This window comes from Equus asinus, chromosome X (genome assembly GCF_041296235.1).
Source record: "Equus asinus isolate D_3611 breed Donkey chromosome X, EquAss-T2T_v2, whole genome shotgun sequence".
Classification (NCBI taxonomy): domain Eukaryota; kingdom Metazoa; phylum Chordata; class Mammalia; order Perissodactyla; family Equidae; genus Equus; species Equus asinus.
This window is the reverse complement of record NC_091820.1, coordinates 139629896-139650185: the sequence shown is the minus strand read 5'-3', so window position 1 is coordinate 139650185 and position 20290 is coordinate 139629896. Positions and strand designations below refer to the sequence as shown.

Sequence of the window (20290 nt, the reverse complement as noted above, 5' to 3'; positions counted from 1 at the left end):
AAAAGCTGTTTCTCAAAAGGAGAGCAGTTAACTGCAGACGATGGCAGAGCCTTGCTCCAAAATCCTATAGGGGCCTGCCAGAAGCTCCAAACAGCATCCCTATTCGCCACTGATACTTCAAACACCATGGGATCTGCTGGATCATATGGCCCAAGTGGCAGAGTAGGTTGCACGGCAGCCTGGACCCGTTGCAGAGCCTGCTCTTGTCCTGGGCCCCACACAAAACCAGCAGCTTTTTGGGTCGCTCGGTAAACGGGCCAGAGTAACACATCCAAATGGGGGATACGTCGTTGCCTCCCCAAGTCCAAAGAGGCCCAGTAGGCCTTGTGACTCCTTTTTGGTGTAAGAGGGGCCAGATGCAGCAACTTATCCTTCACCTTAGAAGGGATAGCTCGACATGCCCCGCACCTCTGGACCCCTAGAAATTCCACTGAGGTGGAAGGCCCCTGACTTTTTGTTGGATTTATTTTCCACCCTCTGGCATGCAGGTGTCTCACCAGTAAGTCTGGAGTAGTTGCTACCTCTGCTCACTAGGCCCAATCAGCATAACGTCATCAATGTAATGGACCAGAGCAATATCTTGTGGAAGGGAAAGGCGCTCAAGATCCCTGCAAACTAAATGGTGACATAGGGGTGGAGAGTTGATATACCCCTGGGGCAGGATGGTGCAGGTGTATCGCTGCCCTTGCCAGCTGAAAGCAAACTGCTTCTAGTGGCCTCACGGACAGGGACGGAGAAAAAGGCATTTGCCAGCTCACTAGCTGCATACCGGCTCACAACGGAGATGTTAATTTGCTCAAGTGATGTAACCACAGCTGGTACAGCAGCCACCATTGAAGTCACCACCTGGTTAAGCTTACGGTAACCCACTGCCATTCTCCAAGATCCATCCGTCTTCTGCACCAAATAGGCCAAATAGGTGAGTTCAATGGGGATATGGAGGGAATCACCACTCCTGCCTCTTTCTGGTCCTCAATGGTGCCACTGATCTCTGAAATCCCCCCAGGTACGCGGTATTGCTTTCGGTGCACTATTTTCCTAGGCAGAGGTAGCTCTAGCGGCTTCCACTTGGCCCTCACTCCACAGGTCAGGGAACCAATGTGGGGATTCTGCCAGCTGCTAAGAATGTCTGTTTCAATGATGCGTTCTGGAACTGGGGAAATAACCACAAAATGGGTTCAGGAACCCACTGGACCCACTGTGAATCGGACCTAAGCCAAAACTCCATTGATCACCTGACCTCCATAACCTCCTACTCTGACCGGTGGACCAGAGTGAGTGATGCTTTGGGTCTCCTGGAATTAGCATCAGTTCAGAGCCAGTGTCCAGTGGTCCCTGAGACTACTGATTATTTCCTTTTCTCCAATTCAAAATCACACTGATAAGAAGCTGTAGGACCCTTTGGGGAAGGCTTGGAGAAAGATTGACAGTATACTATTTTGGGAGGGTACTGAAGTTCTTCAAGCAAACCTGCCTTCCCATCATTCAAGGAGCTCTGTGTCTGTAAACTTCCTCAAGTCTGGGGCTTGACTGGGGACTGTGACTCTCTGCTTCTATGATTCAAGTTATATTTTTGTTCACTAGATCTAAAACTCCTCTGCTTATACAGATCAAGTAAGAATTTAATAGGCTTCTCTTATGGACTGAATTGTGTTCCCTCAAAATTCGTATGTTGAAGCCCTAACCTCCAGTGGGAGCTATATTTGGAGATAGGATCTTTATAGAGGTAATTAAGGTCGAATGAGTCATGGGTGAGGTCCTAATCCAATATATTTGATGCCTTTATAAGAAGAGGAAGAGATACTAAAAATACAGCCGCACCGAGAAAAGGCCATGTGTGGACATAGTGAGATGTCAGTTGTCTTCAATTCAAGGAGAGAGGCCTCAGACAAAAGCAACCCTGTTGTCACTTTGATCTTGGCCTTCTAGCCTCCAGAATTGTGAGACAATAAATTTATCTTGTTTAAGCTATGCAGTCTGTGGCATTTCGTCATGGTACCCTTATGTAAAGAACACAACTTCCCATCTGTTTCACTTCTAGGAACATCATGATCAACTAGGCAACATCATAGGTCTCCGTGGGTCAGCGTATTCTGATTGCTGCTTCAACTCTGTTGTCCATTATGGTAACCACACCTACCTTGCCTTTGGCTATTGAGTGCTGCCACTTGGCCCCGGCCAGCCCAGGATCTAGTTACTCCCACTGCATTTAGATTTCCCAATTCAGTGGCAGAAATTCCCACCGTAAGTTCTGGCCTACAAACAAGAGTGATCATGTAGCTCTTCAAAGCTACTGGGTCTCCTCTCACAAATTTATGTCCCACAGTTGTGGTGAAAGGTATGTCCTCTGGACCCTCCCAGCGTGGATGAGTAGGTATTAAATGACACATTCAGTCTCATGTACCAATCTCATTAAGCTTTTGAATCCTTCCCTCTACAATATACCAAGGCAGGCCTAGTATTTCAAGCCAATTTACTGTGGGCCACCTTTTGGTCCATGTTTCAGCCAAACAACCAAACAAATTGTTAGAGCCCTTTCTAACTTCCCAAGATGCAACACTGAATACAGAATTACTGCTTAGTGGGCCCATATCAATAAATTTGGCCTGATTCAACTTTATGTTCCTTCCACCATTATCCCACACCCTTAATATCCATTCCCATACATATTCCTCAGATTTGTCTGTATAAATTAGAAAAATCATGCAGTTCTTTTGGAGTGTAGCACATCTCCTCATAGGTGATGCTGTATGCCTCACCTTTAGGGGCCTGCTAGGACTTGAGTCTAGCTACAGGTCTAGAAACAAAAAAGGGCAGTGGAGGTGGGCCCTGAGGAGAAACAGCAGTGACATGTGAGGCAAATGCTGCAGGGGAGTCTATTACAGTTTCCTCGGGAAATACAGGTTTAATGTCCTCAGACAGGGGTAGAGAGGTTGCTTCAAGAGGCAAAGAAGACTCATCAGAATTTGGGGGGTTCAAAGTCCCTAGCTTCATCAATGTCTTCCCATATATTCCCATTCCAATTTTCACCCCTGCTTTGACACAACACTCTGCAAGCTTGAGAATTCAATTTCCACTGCACTTCAGCCACTCTCAGGATGGTTTTCAGAAAACTCAGCTCTGTGGCTACAGGAGATAAAGATCTCTTTCAGGGCAGATATAGAAGCTTTCAGGTCACTTATATAACTTTGAGCTGGGAATTTGAATCCCTGAGCTCATCCTTTTTCTCCCTCCCACTTTGTCCAGTGACATTAAACAGCCAACTCATGTTCACTAGTTTGACAAAAATGTTCTAAAGTTTCATATACATGGCCACCCAGAACCTTGCCTCTTTTTAGTATTTGATTAGTAGTACCCAGTGGTGATATTTTGTATATCTCTATTGCCATATCATGTCATGGACTATCAGTGTCCTCTTTATTACTGGAAATAAGAGTCATTGGTGTCTTTAAATCTAATAAGACTGGAGAACCAGTTCCAGAAACCTCAGAATCAATTCAGAAAACTCATTCTTAAGATTCTGTTCTTCTAGAACCTCTCTTGGTACCAAAATCTGTATTAGTCAAGGTTCTCCAACAAAACAGAACCAATAGAATGTGTGTGTATTTGTGTGTGTGTGTGTATAGAAAGAGAGAGAAACAGATTATAAGGAATTGGCTCACAGGATTGCAGAGGAAGGCAAGCCCAAAATTCACAGGGTAGGCCACCAGGCTGGAGACTTACGGAGGAGTTGATGTTGCTGTTGAAGGCCAAAGAAAGTCTGCTGGCAGAATTCCCTCTTCCTCAAGGGAGGTCAGTTTTTTCAAGGTAAAGCCTTCAACTGATTGGATGATACCCAGCCACATTATGGGGGATAATGCGTTTTACTGAAAATCTACTGATTTAAGTGTTAACCTCATCTAAACAATACCTTCTCAGAAATATCTAGGAAAATGTTTGACAAAATAACTGGGTACCGTGGCCTAGCCAAGTTGACACAAAAAGTTAAGCATCAGCGTTCCTTAAATACGACAGCAAAGGCAGAGCCACAAAAGAAAAAAAAAAGAGCTAAATTGTAGGCCATCCAAATCAAAAACTTTTGTGCATCAAAAAGGACTCTATCTAGGAAGTGAAAGGACAACCCACGGGATGGGAGGAACATTTGCAAATCATGTATCTGATAAGGGCCTATTTTCCAGGATGTACAAAGAACTCTTACAACTCAACAACAAAAAAGACAGGCAACCCAGTTAAAAAATGGGCAAAGGACTTGAACAGACATTTCTCCAAAGGGCAAGAGGCACATGAAAGGATGCTTAACATCATTAGCCCGTAGGGAAATGCAAATGAAAACCACCATGAGCTACCACTTCACACCCACTGGGATGGCTGCTGCAAGCCAAACAAGACAAAACACACGGAAAAGAGCAAGTTTCAGGGAGGACGTGGAGAATTTTGGACCCTCACGCGCCGCTGCTGGGAATGCAAAATGGTAGCGCCGCTGTGGAAATCAGTGGGGCGGTTCCTCGGTAAATTAACCATAGAACTACCACGTGACCCCGCCATCCCACTCGCAGACCCAAAAGCATTGAGAAGAGGTGTTCCCACAGATCCCTGTAGGGGAATGTTCACTGCAGCGCTATTCCCAAGAGCCAGAAGGTGGCCATCACCCAAACGTCCATGCACTGGTGAACGGGTGGATACGCAGCGTGCGGTCTCTCCATACCAGGGAATCTCGCTGAGCCGCGAAGAGGAATGCAGCGCTGATTCGTGCTGCCACGGGGACGAACCACAGCGAAAACGTGATGCTAAGTGAAAGCAGCCAGGCACCAAAGGCCACCGCTTTATGGTACGACTCCATCTGGAGGAAGTCTCCAGAAGAGGCCGACCTCTGTGGACAGGAAGCAAGAGTGGTTGCCTGGGTGCTGGCCGGTGGCGGGCTGGGGTGGGTTTGCGGGGCGGTGGAGGAGTCGGGGTTAGGGGTCGGGTGGGGCCGGCGGGTGGGGAGCGACGGCCGGACGGGCACAGGGGTTTCTTTTTGGGGTGGCGCCAACGTTTTGGAAGCGGGTAGTTGCGACGGTCGCCCGGCCCCGCGGGTGTCCACTTGGTGGCAGTGGGTCGTCCCCACGTCTGTTGTTCTTCTCCGTCCAGGCTCCCAGCCAGGGGCAAGGGAACGCTCCCTCGAAGAGAGGGTCCAGGGCGCAGCGCGAGCAGGCTCGTGCCCGCGCCCTTTCTTGGCGGGCCCAGGCCCGCCACTTCCGGTGGCCAATGGGAGAGCGGTGACCTCACCGGATCTACCTGTCACGGCGCGTGCGCCCAGACCAACTGGGGGCCGGCCCGACGTCGCTAGGATACCGAGGAGGGGCCTGAGTACCGGCCGTCTTGAGAGCTTGGGGCGCCGCCGAGCCTTCGCACCTCGCCTCGCCGAACCTCACCGCACCTGGTCCCGCCGGTGGCACCTCTCCTCACCGCACCGCACCGCGCCGCGCCGAGCCGCGCCGAGCCGAGCTGAGCCGAGCCGAGCCGAGCCGAGCCGAGCCGGAGGCTCCGCATCCCACCGCGCCGCCCAAGAGCTAGGCCCGTCGGAGGAGAACGCGCAGCCCACGCCCAGCATGCCGGGGAATCGCAGCCGTCGTCGTCGAGGGTCCTCCCACGGCCAGGGCCGGCCCCGCTCCCGCACCGCCCGAGCGGAGCTGTCGTTTTCCGTGAGCTGGGTGGAGCACCTCCTGCGGGAGGGCCACTACGCCCGGCGCCTGAGCCCCTCCGCCCCAGTCTTCCTGGCGGCCGTCATCCAGTACCTGACGGCCAAGGTCCTGGAGCTGGCGGGCAACGAGGCCTGCAAGAGCGGCAGGAGGCGCATCACCCCGGAGCTCGTGGACATGGCGGTCCACAACAACGCGCTGCTCAGCGGCTTCTTTGGCGCCACGACCATCTCCCAGGTGGCCCCGGGCCGGTAGTAGCTGCCCAGCGCGACCCGGGTCCCCGGGCCGACCGACCGTCGGGCCCCAGGCCCGCTCACAGCCCCGGGGCGGCCCCAGCCTGTCTGGGGCCTCGGGCACAGTCATGGGAAATCTCTAAGAATAAAGTGTTTCAGGAAACCCGCGTGCGTGCTTCGGTCACTTTGCGCGGGAGGTGCTGGTGCCGGGACATGTCTCCTTGGAGGGAGGGGGAACGGCGGGGGGTGGGCTCGGGGTGGCAGGGAGGAGTCGGGGATGACAGAGAGGAGCGGTGGACAGCGTGGGGTCGCGGGGGGCCTTGGGTGGGAAGGCTGGCTGGGGTGGGGTCGGGGGTGAGGCTGGGTGCGCAAGACTCCGCCACGGGCTCCGAACAAGTCAGAGCCCGGCCACGTCCCCGGAAGGACGGTGTTCGTTGGGAAGGATGGTGTTCGCTGGGGTGGAGCTCAAGTCCGGGACTGCGGCGTCGTGGCCCGGTGAACGTGCAGTGGCGACCGGGGGTGGGGGTGGCGGTGTGGGGCGGGGGGCCGCATGCGGGGGGAGGAGGTGGGCAGAGCGGTGGGCAAGGACTCCAAGGGGGCAGGGGCTTTGACGCGAAGATGGAGGACGGACGGACACTCGAGAAACAGGCAAAGTCGGCATGAGGGCCACGTGGATCCCGAGTTTCGCTTGGGTCGCGTTGCGTTAGAGACGCTGGGGGACGCCCCTAGCAACCTGGGCCAAAGAGCCGTCGCCTAGCAACAGCGGGCGCCCGGCCAGGCCCCGCCCCGTGGGCCCCGATTTGCATACGCAGCTCGCAGCCAGGCCAGGCCCCGCCCCCGACCCGGGTATTTTGCATATCACGGGGGCCACCCGGCGCGCTGGGCCTCTGGAGCGGGACGCAGGGTACGTCGCAGCCCGCCGCTGGCGCCGGCGCGGCCGCCCGGGTGCGTCGGCGCGCCCGGAAGCGCTCGGGCGGCGAACATGGCGGCGTCCGCGGGCGGCCTGGGCGGAGGCGCGGGCCCAGGGCCCGAGGCCGGGGACTTCCTGGCCCGGTACCGCCAGGTGTCGAACAAGCTGAAGAAGCGCTTCCTGCGGAAGCCGAACGTGGCGGAGGCCGGGGAGCAGTTCGCACAGCTGGGCCGCGAGCTGCGCGCCCAGGAGTGCCTGCCTTACGCGGCCTGGTGCCAGCTGGCGGTGGCGCGCTGCCAGCAGGCGCTCTTCCACGGGCCCGGGGAGGCGCTGGCGCTCACCGAGGCCGCCCGCCTCTTCCTGCGGCAGGAGCGCGACGCGCGTCAGCGCCTCGTCTGCCCCGCCGCCTACGGGGAGCCGCTGCAGGCCGCCGGCAGCGCCCTGGGCGCCGCCGTGCGCCTGCACCTCGAGCTGGGCCAGCCGGCCGCCGCCGCCGCCCTCTGCCTCGAGCTGGCCGCCGCCCTGCGCGACCTGGGCCAGCCGGCCGCCGCCGCCGGCCACTTCCAGCGCGCCGCCCAGCTGCAGCTGCCCCAGCTGCCCCTGGCCGCGTTGCAGGCGCTCGGCGACGCCGCCTCCTGCCAGCTGCTGGCGCGCGACTACAGCGGCGCCTTAGCGGTGTTCACGCGCATGCAGCGCCTGGCGCGGGAGCACGGCAGCCACCCGGTGCAGCCGCCGCCGCCGCCGCCGCCGCCGCCGCCGGGGCCCCAGCCCGGACCCGGCGCGGCCCCCGCCCTGCCGGCCGCGCTGCTGCTCCCGAACGCCGGCTCTGCAGCCGCGCCCGCCGCGCTGGGCGCCTTCTCGGACGTGCTGGTCCGCTGCGAGGTGTCTCGCGTGCTGCTGCTGCTCCTCCTGCAACCCCCGCCCGCCAAGCTCCTGCCGGAGCATGCCCACACCCTGGAGAAGTACTGCTGGGAGGCTTTCGACAGCCACGGGCAGGAGAGCAGTGGCCAGCTTCCGGAGGAGCTCTTCCTACTGCTCCAGTCCTTGGTCATGGCCACCCACGAAAAGGACACGGAGGCCGTCAAGTCGCTGCAGGTGGAGATGTGGCCGCTGTTGAGTGCCGAGCAGAACCACCTCCTGCACCTCGTTCTGCAAGAAACCGTCTCCCCCTCAGGACAGGGGATCTGACGGATCACCTTAACCAAGTGACTTTCTGCCTGTTACCAGACCTCACGCCTCCATCCGCCTTTGCGTTTGGGGGCGAAATAAAAGACACGGAACCCGGCGGTTCTACCTTTGTTTATCTCATTCCTCTTGCCACCATAGGAATTTAGTTGACTGAAAGTTACCTGTATGCCAAAGACGCATTTCCGTAATAGTGGGGGAAAATACAATATGATGGAATCGAGGAGAGGACATGGCTCTCTTCCCCCAAGACTGCGACGTAAATTGAGAACCCCTTTTATCCCCTTCCTCCTCTTCTTCCACCCAGCTCTGCCCCGCTCTACCCCCTCCCCCGCACCTTTGCTTCACAGTGAGGATTTTATTTGCACAGCTCTGAGTACTTAAGCTATATAATTTTTTTTTATCGTGACTCTGACTTCTTAGCTTATTTCTATCTGTGTGATCACCCTGTTTCTCCTTTGTTTCATCCGCCCCGTACGTTTCGTGGGAATCATTCAATCCCATACGTCATGTTGTTGTTGCTACAGCCCTGAATCCACGATAAAGCCACTCTAGTACTCCTAACTTGTGGTTTAGATTTACTTCACCTATAAAGTGGGAATCGCTTATCTGCATGTCGGGAGGCAGAAAGCAGAAACAGAGAGTTGTCTTTCGGCTCCAAGATGTATTCGTTCATTTGCAACTGACGGTGTGCCTGGTATGCAGGCTGTGCCAGGTAATGAATCTGCAGAGATCACTTGCAATGCGGTCCTTGCTCAGATAGCCGCAATGCAAATGTCTCCAATAACCCCGCGACCCTGGGCGAGTCCAGCACAAAAGTGTCAGATGTGCGTTGCAATTCACAGTTCTGGTTCTGTTCTGAGAGGTACGGGGAGTCCATGCAACTTTTACTCGTAGTAGGGAACTTTCTGCGACTCTTACTTAAATATGTAAAATCAGCCTGCTTCTTTGGTACTGTGGTCAGGTATGTGCAAGACAGCGTCTTTGTTCCCCAAAAGCAGGATGGCGTTCCATTTTAAAAAACACTAAATTTCCGAGGCTTTTTGGTCCCGATGTTACATGCACACCGGCTTAGCTGTTTTATTTTCTTTACAGTTTTGAGAGTGACAACAAGAACTCTTCAGGATATAATCTCATTCTGAATCACTCCACTTTGGGAAAATGCATCCTTTAGGCTGAACTTGTATACTAATCTTTTGGGGTGGGATTTAAGGACACAGTTTGGGGGTAGATTTTTATTTTGCATTTTGGGGGTGGGGATATGTGGAGGGTAGTCACTATGACTTAAGTGCCTCAAAATGGGTGGGACTTTTGGGGTATTCCTTTCTCCTCCTACTTCAACAGTGTGGAAGCAATGGGTAAGGCAATACATACAGGAGAGGCCCACTTGAGACAGATTCAGCCAGCGTTCCTGGGCTCTCACGTGGCTGCCGGGAAGGGTCCTTTGGAGCCCTAAAAGACTAGTCCAACTTACTGCAAAAGAGGGAACGGTGTATGGCCCTTTGTGCTTTTGCTTTTTCTGGTACACTCCTCTCAACCCAGGCTGCAGGCCTGGCCCGCCGCCTTACTGTCTTGTGAGAAGAATGCTTAGCAAGTATGGACTGTGACTAGTGATAGTATTTGGATTTGGGCTTAAAGAAAAACCTCCTTAGGCCTCTGGTCTAAACTCCTTGCATTGAGGGGGAGGGGAGGGATCACCAGAGAGCCTGGTAATGGGTATACAGGAAGCATTAGAGTTCTCAAGAGAAACAAAACAAACAGAATCTCTCTCTCTCTCTGTCTCTCTCTCTCTGTGTATGTATGTGTGTGTGTGTGTATATATATACACACAGAGATAGATACCTGTATCTGTGTAGATACATATCTACAAATGTATAGGCATATTGAGAGAGAGAGAGAGATTTTAAGGAATTGGCTCATGTGATTATGGAGGCTTAAAAAAAACAAAATCTGCAGGGTAGGCCAGCAGGGAGACCCAGAAAAGAGGTGGAGTTGGAGTCCAAAGGCAGTCTGCAGGCCGAATTCCCTCTTCTTCCAAGGAGGTCAGTCTTTTTCTATTAAGGCTTTTAATTGATTAAATGAGGCATGCTGAAGTATGGAGGGTAATCTACTTTACTCAAAGCCCACTGATTTAAATGTTAATCTCAACTAAAAAATACCCTCACAGAAACATCTAGAATAATGTTTGACCAAATATAAAGTTGACACATAAAATTAACCATCACAAGTACACCCTTTATCAACTTGGCATCCAGAAACATTTTAAGACATACTTAAACTCCAAATAAAGATAATAGCAAGGTCCTACCTGGACCAAACACGATACAACTATCCTCTGTACAAATGAAAACGCAATAACCCTTTACCCAGTAGAGGGTGAAAAGCCCTCGGGTGATGTTCACTCTTCTCCTTGACGTCTCAAAACTTTAAAATACTGTGATATAAAGTTAACAATGCTTAAGTACTATGATATAAAGTCAATACATCTTACGTTACATGGTAGAAGGATAAGAGAGGGAAGAAAACAGATATTTTACATCCCCCCACCACACACACAAAGGTATTCATAGCAAAAGAAGGAGGAAATACTCATGACAATTACAGTCCTTGTTTCTGTAACTGGTCACATGGTCCTAGCTGGTATTTACAACTGCCTTCTTTCGCTATCCCTTCTGTGTTCCATTTGCCCTCAGCAAGCACCTCGGCTGATTGTGGATCTTTACATGGTGAGGGGACCCCAACCTTCATTCCTGAAGCGTCTGGGCCATTAGTAGTCCTGCATGGATTGGGTTGTTGTAGTTTTCCATTGACCTTACTCACAGGGCATAATACTAAAGGACTAATAGCGAGAGACACCTTTATATCTCCTGTACTCCAGACATATCTTCCTTACCTCCAATACCTAGTGTGGGGTAGCAGCCCAATGTCCCTTTGGTAGTCATGATCAATCACCCCAGCCAGCACAGTAACTCCCTTCTTTGCCTGTTGATCCACAGAAGCCCTGAGGAGCTCAAAGTGGCCGGGGGGCAGCCTTAACTTCCAGTTCAGTGGAAGCATTGCTGTGTCTCCCGGTGGAAGCATTCCTTCCTCTGGAACCAAGATGTTTAGGCCAGCAGAGCATCAGGTCACAGAGACAGGAAGCAAAAATTTTGCTAGTGGGTCGCTAGCGGTAATAGTGAGTAGTCCCACCACCATTTGGACCCTTTGATTCCTGGACCCGTGAATCCTTGCAGTTGGAGTAAACCTCACTTGAGGACTTTAACTCCTCTTCTGGGGAAGGGGTTAGTTGGTGCATTTTCACCTTTATTCAGGATGGTTGTATCGTGTGAGGTGGATGTATGACCTTGTTGTTGTTTTTATTTGAGATTAAACAGCCTTCTGGGGAACCTCGCCCCAGCCCTGTAAGGTATTGTCACCTAGGTGGCACTGTAGCTGAGTCTTCAAAAGGCCATTCCATCGTTCTGTCAAGCCAGCTGCTTTGGGATGGTGGGGAGCGTGGTAAGAACAGTGAATTCCATAAGCGTGGGCCCATTGCCACACTTCTTTTGCTGTGAAGTGAGTTCCTTCATCAGAAGCAATGTTGCGTGGAATACCGTGAAGAAAGGTAAGATATTTTGTAAGTCCATGGACGGTAGTTTGGGCAAAAGCACCGTGTGCAGGGAAGGCAAATCCGTATCCAGAGTAAGTGTCCATTCCAGTAAGGACAAAACGCTGCCCCTTCCCTGATAGAAGTGGTCCGATGTAATCAACCTGCCGCCAGGTAGTTGGCTGATCACCCTGGGGAATGGGGCCATGTTGCGGGCTCAGTGTTGGTCTGTTGCTGGCAGATTGGGCACTCAGCGGCTGTGGCTAGGTCAGTCTTGGTGTGTGGAAGTCCATGTTGCTGAGACCACGCATCACCCCCATCCCTGCCACCGTGGCCACTTTGTTCACGAGCCCACTGGGCAAACACAGGACTGGCTGGCAAAAGAGGCAGACTGGTACCCACAGAACGGTTCATCCTAGCCACTTGAATATGAGAATCCTCCTCTGCTGAGGTCACCCTTTGGTGAGCATTCACACGGGACACAGATATCATCACATTTTTTTGCCCATTCAGAGAGGCCTACCTCTTCTTCAGACTTCCCTGTCACCCATTTTCCAGTCGCGTTCCTTCGAAGTCCCTGACCCTCCAGCCAGACCATGGGCCAGAGCCCATGGACTGGTGTGTAATCACACGTCTGGCCGTTTCTCCTTCCAAGCAAAGTGAGCAACCAGGTGCACTGCTCCAAGTTCTGCCCACCTGGAGGGTTTCCCTTCACCAGCGTCCTTCGGGGAGGTCCCAGAGTGGGGCTGTGGTGCCGTGGCTGTCCACCTGTGGGTGGTGCCTGCACATGGTGCAAAACCGTCTGTCCACCAGGCCCAAGTCTTCCCCTCCTCTGCCACCTGATCAGAGGGAACTCCCCTGAGAGGCATAGGTGCAGGCTGGGAGAAAGTCATGTAGCAGGAGCAGGGGCCATGGCCATTTGGACCACTTCTTCATGGAACTTACTGGTGCCATTGGGGCCTGCTCAGGCCTGGTTACACCTATACCACTTCCATTTGAGGGTGGAGCGCTGCTGCGCACCCCCAACTTTATGTTCACGATGGGCAGCTCAAGTCGCATGGTAACTGAGTGGCCCATGGTTAGGCGTTCAGGCTCTACTGAGGCCCAGTAGCTGGGGCCAAAAGCTGTTTCTCAAAAGGAGAGCAGTTAACTGCAGACGATGGCAGAGCCTTGCTCCAAAATCCTATAGGGGCCTGCCAGAAGCTCCAAACAGCATCCCTATTCGCCACTGATACTTCAAACACCATGGGATCTGCTGGATCATATGGCCCAAGTGGCAGAGTAGGTTGCACGGCAGCCTGGACCCGTTGCAGAGCCTGCTCTTGTCCTGGGCCCCACACAAAACCAGCAGCTTTTTGGGTCGCTCGGTAAACGGGCCAGAGTAACACATCCAAATGGGGGATACGTCGTTGCCTCCCCAAGTCCAAAGAGGCCCAGTAGGCCTTGTGACTCCTTTTTGGTGTAAGAGGGGCCAGATGCAGCAACTTATCCTTCACCTTAGAAGGGATAGCTCGACATGCCCCGCACCTCTGGACCCCTAGAAATTCCACTGAGGTGGAAGGCCCCTGACTTTTTGTTGGATTTATTTTCCACCCTCTGGCATGCAGGTGTCTCACCAGTAAGTCTGGAGTAGTTGCTACCTCTGCTCACTAGGCCCAATCAGCATAACGTCATCAATGTAATGGACCAGAGCAATATCTTGTGGAAGGGAAAGGCGCTCAAGATCCCTGCAAACTAAATGGTGACATAGGGGTGGAGAGTTGATATACCCCTGGGGCAGGATGGTGCAGGTGTATCGCTGCCCTTGCCAGCTGAAAGCAAACTGCTTCTAGTGGCCTCACGGACAGGGACGGAGAAAAAGGCATTTGCCAGCTCACTAGCTGCATACCGGCTCACAACGGAGATGTTAATTTGCTCAAGTGATGTAACCACAGCTGGTACAGCAGCCACCATTGAAGTCACCACCTGGTTAAGCTTACGGTAACCCACTGCCATTCTCCAAGATCCATCCGTCTTCTGCACCAAATAGGCCAAATAGGTGAGTTCAATGGGGATATGGAGGGAATCACCACTCCTGCCTCTTTCTGGTCCTCAATGGTGCCACTGATCTCTGAAATCCCCCCAGGTACGCGGTATTGCTTTCGGTGCACTATTTTCCTAGGCAGAGGTAGCTCTAGCGGCTTCCACTTGGCCCTCACTCCACAGGTCAGGGAACCAATGTGGGGATTCTGCCAGCTGCTAAGAATGTCTGTTTCAATGATGCGTTCTGGAACTGGGGAAATAACCACAAAATGGGTTCAGGAACCCACTGGACCCACTGTGAATCGGACCTAAGCCAAAACTCCATTGATCACCTGACCTCCATAACCTCCTACTCTGACCGGTGGACCAGAGTGAGTGATGCTTTGGGTCTCCTGGAATTAGCATCAGTTCAGAGCCAGTGTCCAGCGGTCCCTGAGAGGACTGATTACTTCCCAGTATACTGTTTCCCTAGTGAAAGACCATAGGTCCCTTTGGAGAAGACTGAGAGAAAGGAAGATGAACAGTGTACATTTTCAGTAATGTACCAGGGTCCTGGTCGTGTAAAATGGCTCAATTCTGGGAATCGAAGGAGGGGTCATGAATTTCTGTTTTTATGATTCAGGTTTGACTTTTGTTCACTTGACCTAGATGTTTCTGCTTACGCAGATCAACTAAGAATTTAGCAGGCTTCCTATTTATTTCACTTCCAGTCACACCATGCTCAATTAGCCAATGCCATAGGTCTGCACAAGTGAGACTGTTCTGATTGCTGCTTTGACTCTGCTGTCCATTATAGAAACCCTAGTCACACCTTGCCTTTGGTGATTAAGTGCCACCTATCAGCCCCCGCCACCTCGGCATCTAATCACTCCCATTGCATTTAAGTTTACCAATTCAGTGACTGCAGTTCCCACTATGAGGTCTGGCCTACAGGGAAGAGCGATCATAGAGCTCTGCAAGGATGCTAGTGCTCCCCTCACAGATTCATTCCTCACAGTGCTGGTGAAAGGTATGTCTTCTGGACCCTCCCAATGTGAGTGAGCAGATCTTAAATGACACATATGCTCTAACATTCCAATCTCCCTAAGCCTTTGAGACCCTTCCTCCATATTAAACCAAGCCATGTCCAGCATTTCTGATTTGTTCACAGTGGGCCACCTTTAGGTCCATGTTTCAGCCAAGCAATCTAACAAGCCATTAGAGCCCTTTCTAATTCCCAGAGCTGCAATATTAAATGCAGAATCTCTGCTTAGTGAGCCCATGTCAATAAATTTGTTCCGATCCCACTTTATATCCCTTCCACCACTATCCCACACCCTCAGTGTCCATTCCCACATGTGTTCCCCAGGTTTCTATCTGTATAAATTAGAAAACTCAAGCAGTTCTTTTGGAGTGTAGCACACCTCCTCATGAGTCACACTTTGTACCTCACCTGTAGGGGCCTACTGGGACTCAAACCCACTTACAGGTCCAGAAGCAAAGAGGGGTAGTGGTGGTGGGTCCTGAGGAGAATCAGCATCCTCTTGCATGGCAACTGCCTCGGGGAGCCCATTACAGTTTCTTCAGGCAATGTGGAGTTAATCCCCTCAGAAGGAGGTAGAGAGGCCAGTACCACTGTGGGTGTAGAGGCTGCTGCCACTGGGGGTGGGGAGGCCACTTCTGCTGAGGGTGGGAAGGCCACTTCCACTGGTAAAGAAGACTCATCAGAATTTAGGGACTCGATACCCCCAGTTTCATCAGTGTCTTCCCATACATCTCCATCTCAACTTATAGGATCCCATTCTTTCCCAATCGATGCCCTCAATTTAACAGTAGATACCCTTCAAGGCCAGGAATTCAACTTGCATTGTAATCCAGCCAGTTTCAGGATGAAATTCTTCATTTTATTTTCAGCAATTTTAGCTCTGTGGCTATAGGAGGTAAGGGTCTCTTTCAGGGCATACATAGAAGCTCCTAGGTCAATTACACGGCGTTTGAGTTGGGAATTCAAATCCCTGAGCTCAACCTTTTCTTTCACCACTTTGTCCAGTCACATTAGGAGCTACAACCCAACATCATTATATTTGTTAGTTTTCCAAAAATGTTCAAAAGTATCATATACAGAGTCACTTAGCTCCCTGTTTCTTATAAGTGGTTGATTAGGAGTATCCAATGCAGGTATTTTGCGTATCTCTACAAACAGTTCATGCCATGGGCTATCAGTGTTCTGTTTACTACTGGAAATAGTCATTCACATCTTTAAATCTAATCACCCAGCATCGGGGATCTACTTTACTGAATCTATGGATTCAAATGATAATATCATCTGGAAACACCCTCACAGACACACTCAGAAATAGTGTTTAATCAGGGCACCCCATGACTCGTCCATCACACCTAGTGAGCCATCTGCTTTTAGGAGTGTGACCTCAGCATGCCACATAGTAACTGGTCTTCTTCCACACAAGTGATCACCCAATGGGCTCAAATACGACACAGAGCGTCAATCTTTTTCTGTATAAAATGGGGGCCAAAAAACAAGTGCCAAAGAAAAAAATAAATTCGACTACATAAAAATTAAAAGGTTTTGTTCTACAAACAATACCACCAAGAGAGCAAGAGGACAACGCAAAAAATAGGTGAATATATTTAAAAATCATATACTTGGTAAGAGGCTTGTATCCAGAATATATAAATAACTCTCACAACTCAACAACAATAAGGCAAGCAACCCAGTTAAAAAATAGGCAAAGGATTTGAATAGACATTTCTCCAAAGAAGATATATAGTTGGTCAATGGGCATGTGAAAAGATGCTCAACATCATTAGTCAGGGAAAATGCGTACCAAAACCACAATGATACCAGTTCACAAACTCTAGGATGGCTGTGACAAAAAAGACAGACAATAACTGGTGTTGGCAACCCTCATACACTGCTGGTAGGAATGTAAAATGATGCGACCACTGTGGAAAACAGTTTGATGGTTCCTCAATAAGTTGAACAGAACTACCATATGACCCAGTAATTCCACTTCTGGGTATAGATCAAAGAGAAATGAGAAGATACATCTACTCAAAAACTTGTACACAAACGTTCATAGCAGCGTTATTCATAACAGCCCCAAAGTGGAAAGCACTCAAATCTTCATGGACGGATGAATGGATAAACAAAATGTTGTCTATCCACACAATGGAATATTATCCAGCCATACAAAAGAATGAAGTACTGATGCATGCTACAGCATGGATGAATCTTGAAAATATGCTACGTGGATGAAGCCAGACCAAAAAAAAAGGTCACATAGTGCATAGTGCATGCACATAGTGCATAGTCCCTTTATATGAAATGTCCAGAATAGGCAAATCTAGAGAGATTGAAAGCAGATTAGTGGTTGCCAGAGGCTGGTGGGAGCGGGGAGGGAGTGTTTGCTAACGGGTATGGGGCCGCTTTTAGGGGGAGACAAAAATGTTCTCAAATTAGATTGTGGTGATGGTTGCATGACCCTATGAATATACTAAAATCATTGGCTTGTACACCTTAAATGGGTGAATTGCATGGTATGTGAATTATATCTCGAAAGAACTTAACTGAAACTAGAAAAGCAATGGCATGACCTGATCTTCATGAAAGACCTGGTAGTGTTCTGTTCATGGGATGAGTTTCTGGCCCATATCTGTCAGAACTGTTCAGGAGAGATTTTATGAGACTCTGGGCACCATTTGGGTTGCTGGGAGGTTTGCAGGAGGGGTGGAAGGGGGCCAAGGTGGCACAGTCCCTGGCTCCATCAGGAGCCCCCAATATTGCAAGCTTTAAGAGGGTCCTTAGCATAGGGGTTGGAGTCGTCATGGTGGAGAGTAGGCTTTGCCAAGTCAGCAGGACAGGAAACTAGGAGTCAGAGTGGAGAAGGAGGAACAGGGCAAAGATGGTTATATTGTGTTGACTGTGATGGAGAGACCGATTTGTAGCACAAAACTGAGGCAGACAGCACGTTGAGGGTTTCTGGCATTGAATCCAATGAGGAACACTGGGGTATAAAAAGGAATAATAATAACAACTAATATTTATATAAGCTCATAGGGGGACAGGCACTCCTCTTGGCACTTCACTTATGCTATCTTACTTAATCCTCATAACAATCTTGTGAAGTTGATAGTGTATCATTTTAAAGATGAGGAAAAGGAAGCACAGAAAGGTGAATAAACTTGGCACTCAACACATTGATAGTAAGTGGAGGAGCCAGGATTCAGATCCATGCAGTCTGTCCTCAAAGGCGGTGCTCTTTTTAAAATTTTTTGAGGAACTCTTGTACCATTTTCCATAGCGGTTGCACCAACTGACATTCCCATCAACAGTGCACAAGGTTCTCTTTTCTTCACATCCTCACCAACACTAGTTATCTGTTGTCTTTTTTGATAATAGCCGTTCTAACATGTGTGAGATGATATCTCATTGAGGTTTTGATTTGCATTTCCCTGGTGATTAGTCATGTTGAGCATCTTTTAACGTACCTGTCCACCATCTGTATGTCTTCTTTGGAGAAAAGTCTGTTCGGATCCTCTGCGCATTTTTTAATTGCATTGTTTGGGGTTTTTTACTATTGACTTGTATGAGTTCCTTATATATTTTGGATATTAACCCCTTATCAGATATATGATTTACAAATATTTTCTCCCATTCAGGAGGTTTCCTTTTCATTTTGTTGATGGTTTCCTTTGCTGTGAAGAAGCTTTTCAGTTTGATGTAGTCTCAATTGTTTATTTTTGCTTTTGGTGTCAAATCTAAAAATAATCATCACCAAGACCAATGTCAAGACCGCCTATGTTTTCTCCTAGGAGTTTTATGGTTTCACGTTTTACATTCAGGTCTTTAATCCATTTTGAGTTAGAAAGAATTTAAATGTAGCTGGTGTGCTACAGCCATTGCATTGTCATGAGGAAGGGAAAAGATACTGATTATCTTTAGATTTTGAAAAGTGAAGTATGCGTGTTATAATTTCTAGAGAAACTACTAGAAAATAGAAAAAGGGTGTACTTACAAACTAGTAGAAAGAAAAATGAAAATGTAAAAAATATTTGATTCAGAAGAAATCAGGAAAGAATAGAAAAAGAAATATGGAACAGTTGTGACAATAGAAAACCAAAATAAGATGGTAAGATATGAATGCAAATATATCAGTAATTACGTTAATGGTATGGACTACATCATCTAGTTGAAAGGCAAATATTGTGATTCAGGTTTAAAAATTCCAACCACTTGCTCTTTACCAGAGACACCTAAAATATAAATAGATTTTGGACTCAAAGGGATTAAACAAATTCTAACCAAAAGAAAAATAATAGAATGGCAGTATATCAAACAAACCAGATCTTAAGGCAAAAAGCATTACTTGAGTGATAAAGGGTCTCTAACTGTAAGCTCCATGAGGGCAGACTTTTTTTTTCTATTTTGTTCACTGTACCTAGAGCAGTGCCTGGAATATGGTAGGTGCTCAATAAATACCTGCTGAGTAAGTGAATGGATGAACTTCATAATGATAAAAGGTTAATTCACCAGGAAGATATGACAATTTTAAATGTATGTACCTGCTAACAAACCTTCAAAATATGTAAAATAAAAACAGACAGAACTATAGGGAGGAAAAGATAAACCCACACTTAGAGTGAGAGATTTAACATATCTGTCTAGGTGGCCCACAGAAGGATCGGTACTGAAGACTCTCAGTAGGATACAGGTTCTTGAGAAGAAGCTACAAGGTTTGAAAGGATGGAAATAGGGAGAACAGTTGGGATGACTTACAAAAGTCCAGATGAAAGATGGTGGTGTCTTGGACTGGGGTGATAATAGTAGAGATGATAATAAGTGTTGAAATTCTGGTTACATTTTGAAGGTAGAAGAAACAGGGTTTGCTGGTGGATTGATGGGTGTTTGAGAGAAAGAAAGGAGTAAAGCATAACTTCAGGAGTTTTGACCCGAGCAACTAGGTGAACGGTGTTGCACTTATTGAGATTGAGGTAAATGAGGAATTAGCAGGTTTGGACAAGGGGTGGTTGTGGTGGTAGGTCAAGAGATCAGTTTTGGACATATTAAGATCAAGATGCTTATTAGATGTCCCAGGCAGGGATGTGAAGTAGTAAGTTGGCTATTTAAACCTAGAATTCAGGGCAGAGACTGGGAATCAAGATATAAATGTGGGAGTCATCAGCATGTAGATGGCATTTGAAGCCACGGCAGTGGATGAGACTAACTAGAATGAGAGAAAATGGAGAAGAGAGCCAAAGACTGAGTCCCAGGGCACTCTAACATTAAGGAGGTGGGAAGAAGAGAGGGGACCAGCATGGGAGACAGGAAGGAACAGTCACAGAGGTAGGAGGAAAGCCGGGAAAGTGTGATATTCCGGACGCCAGCTGAAAAGAAGGATCCTTCAAGAAGTGACCAACTATGCCAAATGCTGCTCAGAGGTTGAGTAAGATGAGAGCTGAAAAGTAATCACTGGATCGAGCAGGGTGAACGTCATTGGCAGCCTTGACAAGTGCAGCTTTGGTGAAGTAGTGGGGATAGTATCCTGATTTAACCACTCTATTTTCAAGAGAGAACAGGAGTAGAGGAAGTGGAGACAATAAGTAGAGACATTTTTCAGACCTTTGCTGCAAAGGAAAGCAGAGAAAGGGTATGGTAAAGGTTGAGGGGTTTTTT

General features: G+C 49.4%; 2 protein-coding genes and 1 pseudogene across 2 annotated transcripts; 2 read left to right on the top strand and 1 right to left on the bottom strand.

The window, feature by feature from the left end:
* Window positions 1-1160: 1160 nt before the first annotated feature.
* LOC106827066 (uncharacterized) lies at window positions 1161-6617 on the top strand. The gene has a single exon (XM_070502596.1). It carries the CDS (start codon window positions 4785-4787, stop codon window positions 5934-5936), a length of 1152 nt encoding a protein of 383 aa, XP_070358697.1. The 5' UTR covers window positions 1161-4784; the 3' UTR covers window positions 5937-6617.
* Window positions 6618-6832: 215 nt separating this feature from the next.
* Window positions 6833-8569, top strand: LOC123282436 (40-kDa huntingtin-associated protein-like). Its single transcript, XM_070502597.1, has one exon. The coding sequence runs from the start codon at window positions 6897-6899 to the stop codon at window positions 8010-8012; it is 1116 nt and encodes a 371-aa protein (XP_070358698.1). The 5' UTR covers window positions 6833-6896; the 3' UTR covers window positions 8013-8569.
* A 138-nt stretch (window positions 8570-8707) lies between these two features.
* The window catches only part of LOC106846470 (uncharacterized), a 54387-nt pseudogene continuing 42804 nt past the window's right edge, over window positions 8708-20290 (bottom strand).

Excerpts from the sequence above, each read along its gene's own strand:
- LOC106827066 (XM_070502596.1), top strand. The coding sequence starts at position 4,785 with ATGCTAAGTGAAAGCAGCCAGGCACCAAAGGCCACCGCTTTATGGTAC.
- LOC123282436 (XM_070502597.1), top strand. The coding sequence starts at position 6,897 with ATGGCGGCGTCCGCGGGCGGCCTGGGCGGAGGCGCGGGCCCAGGGCCC.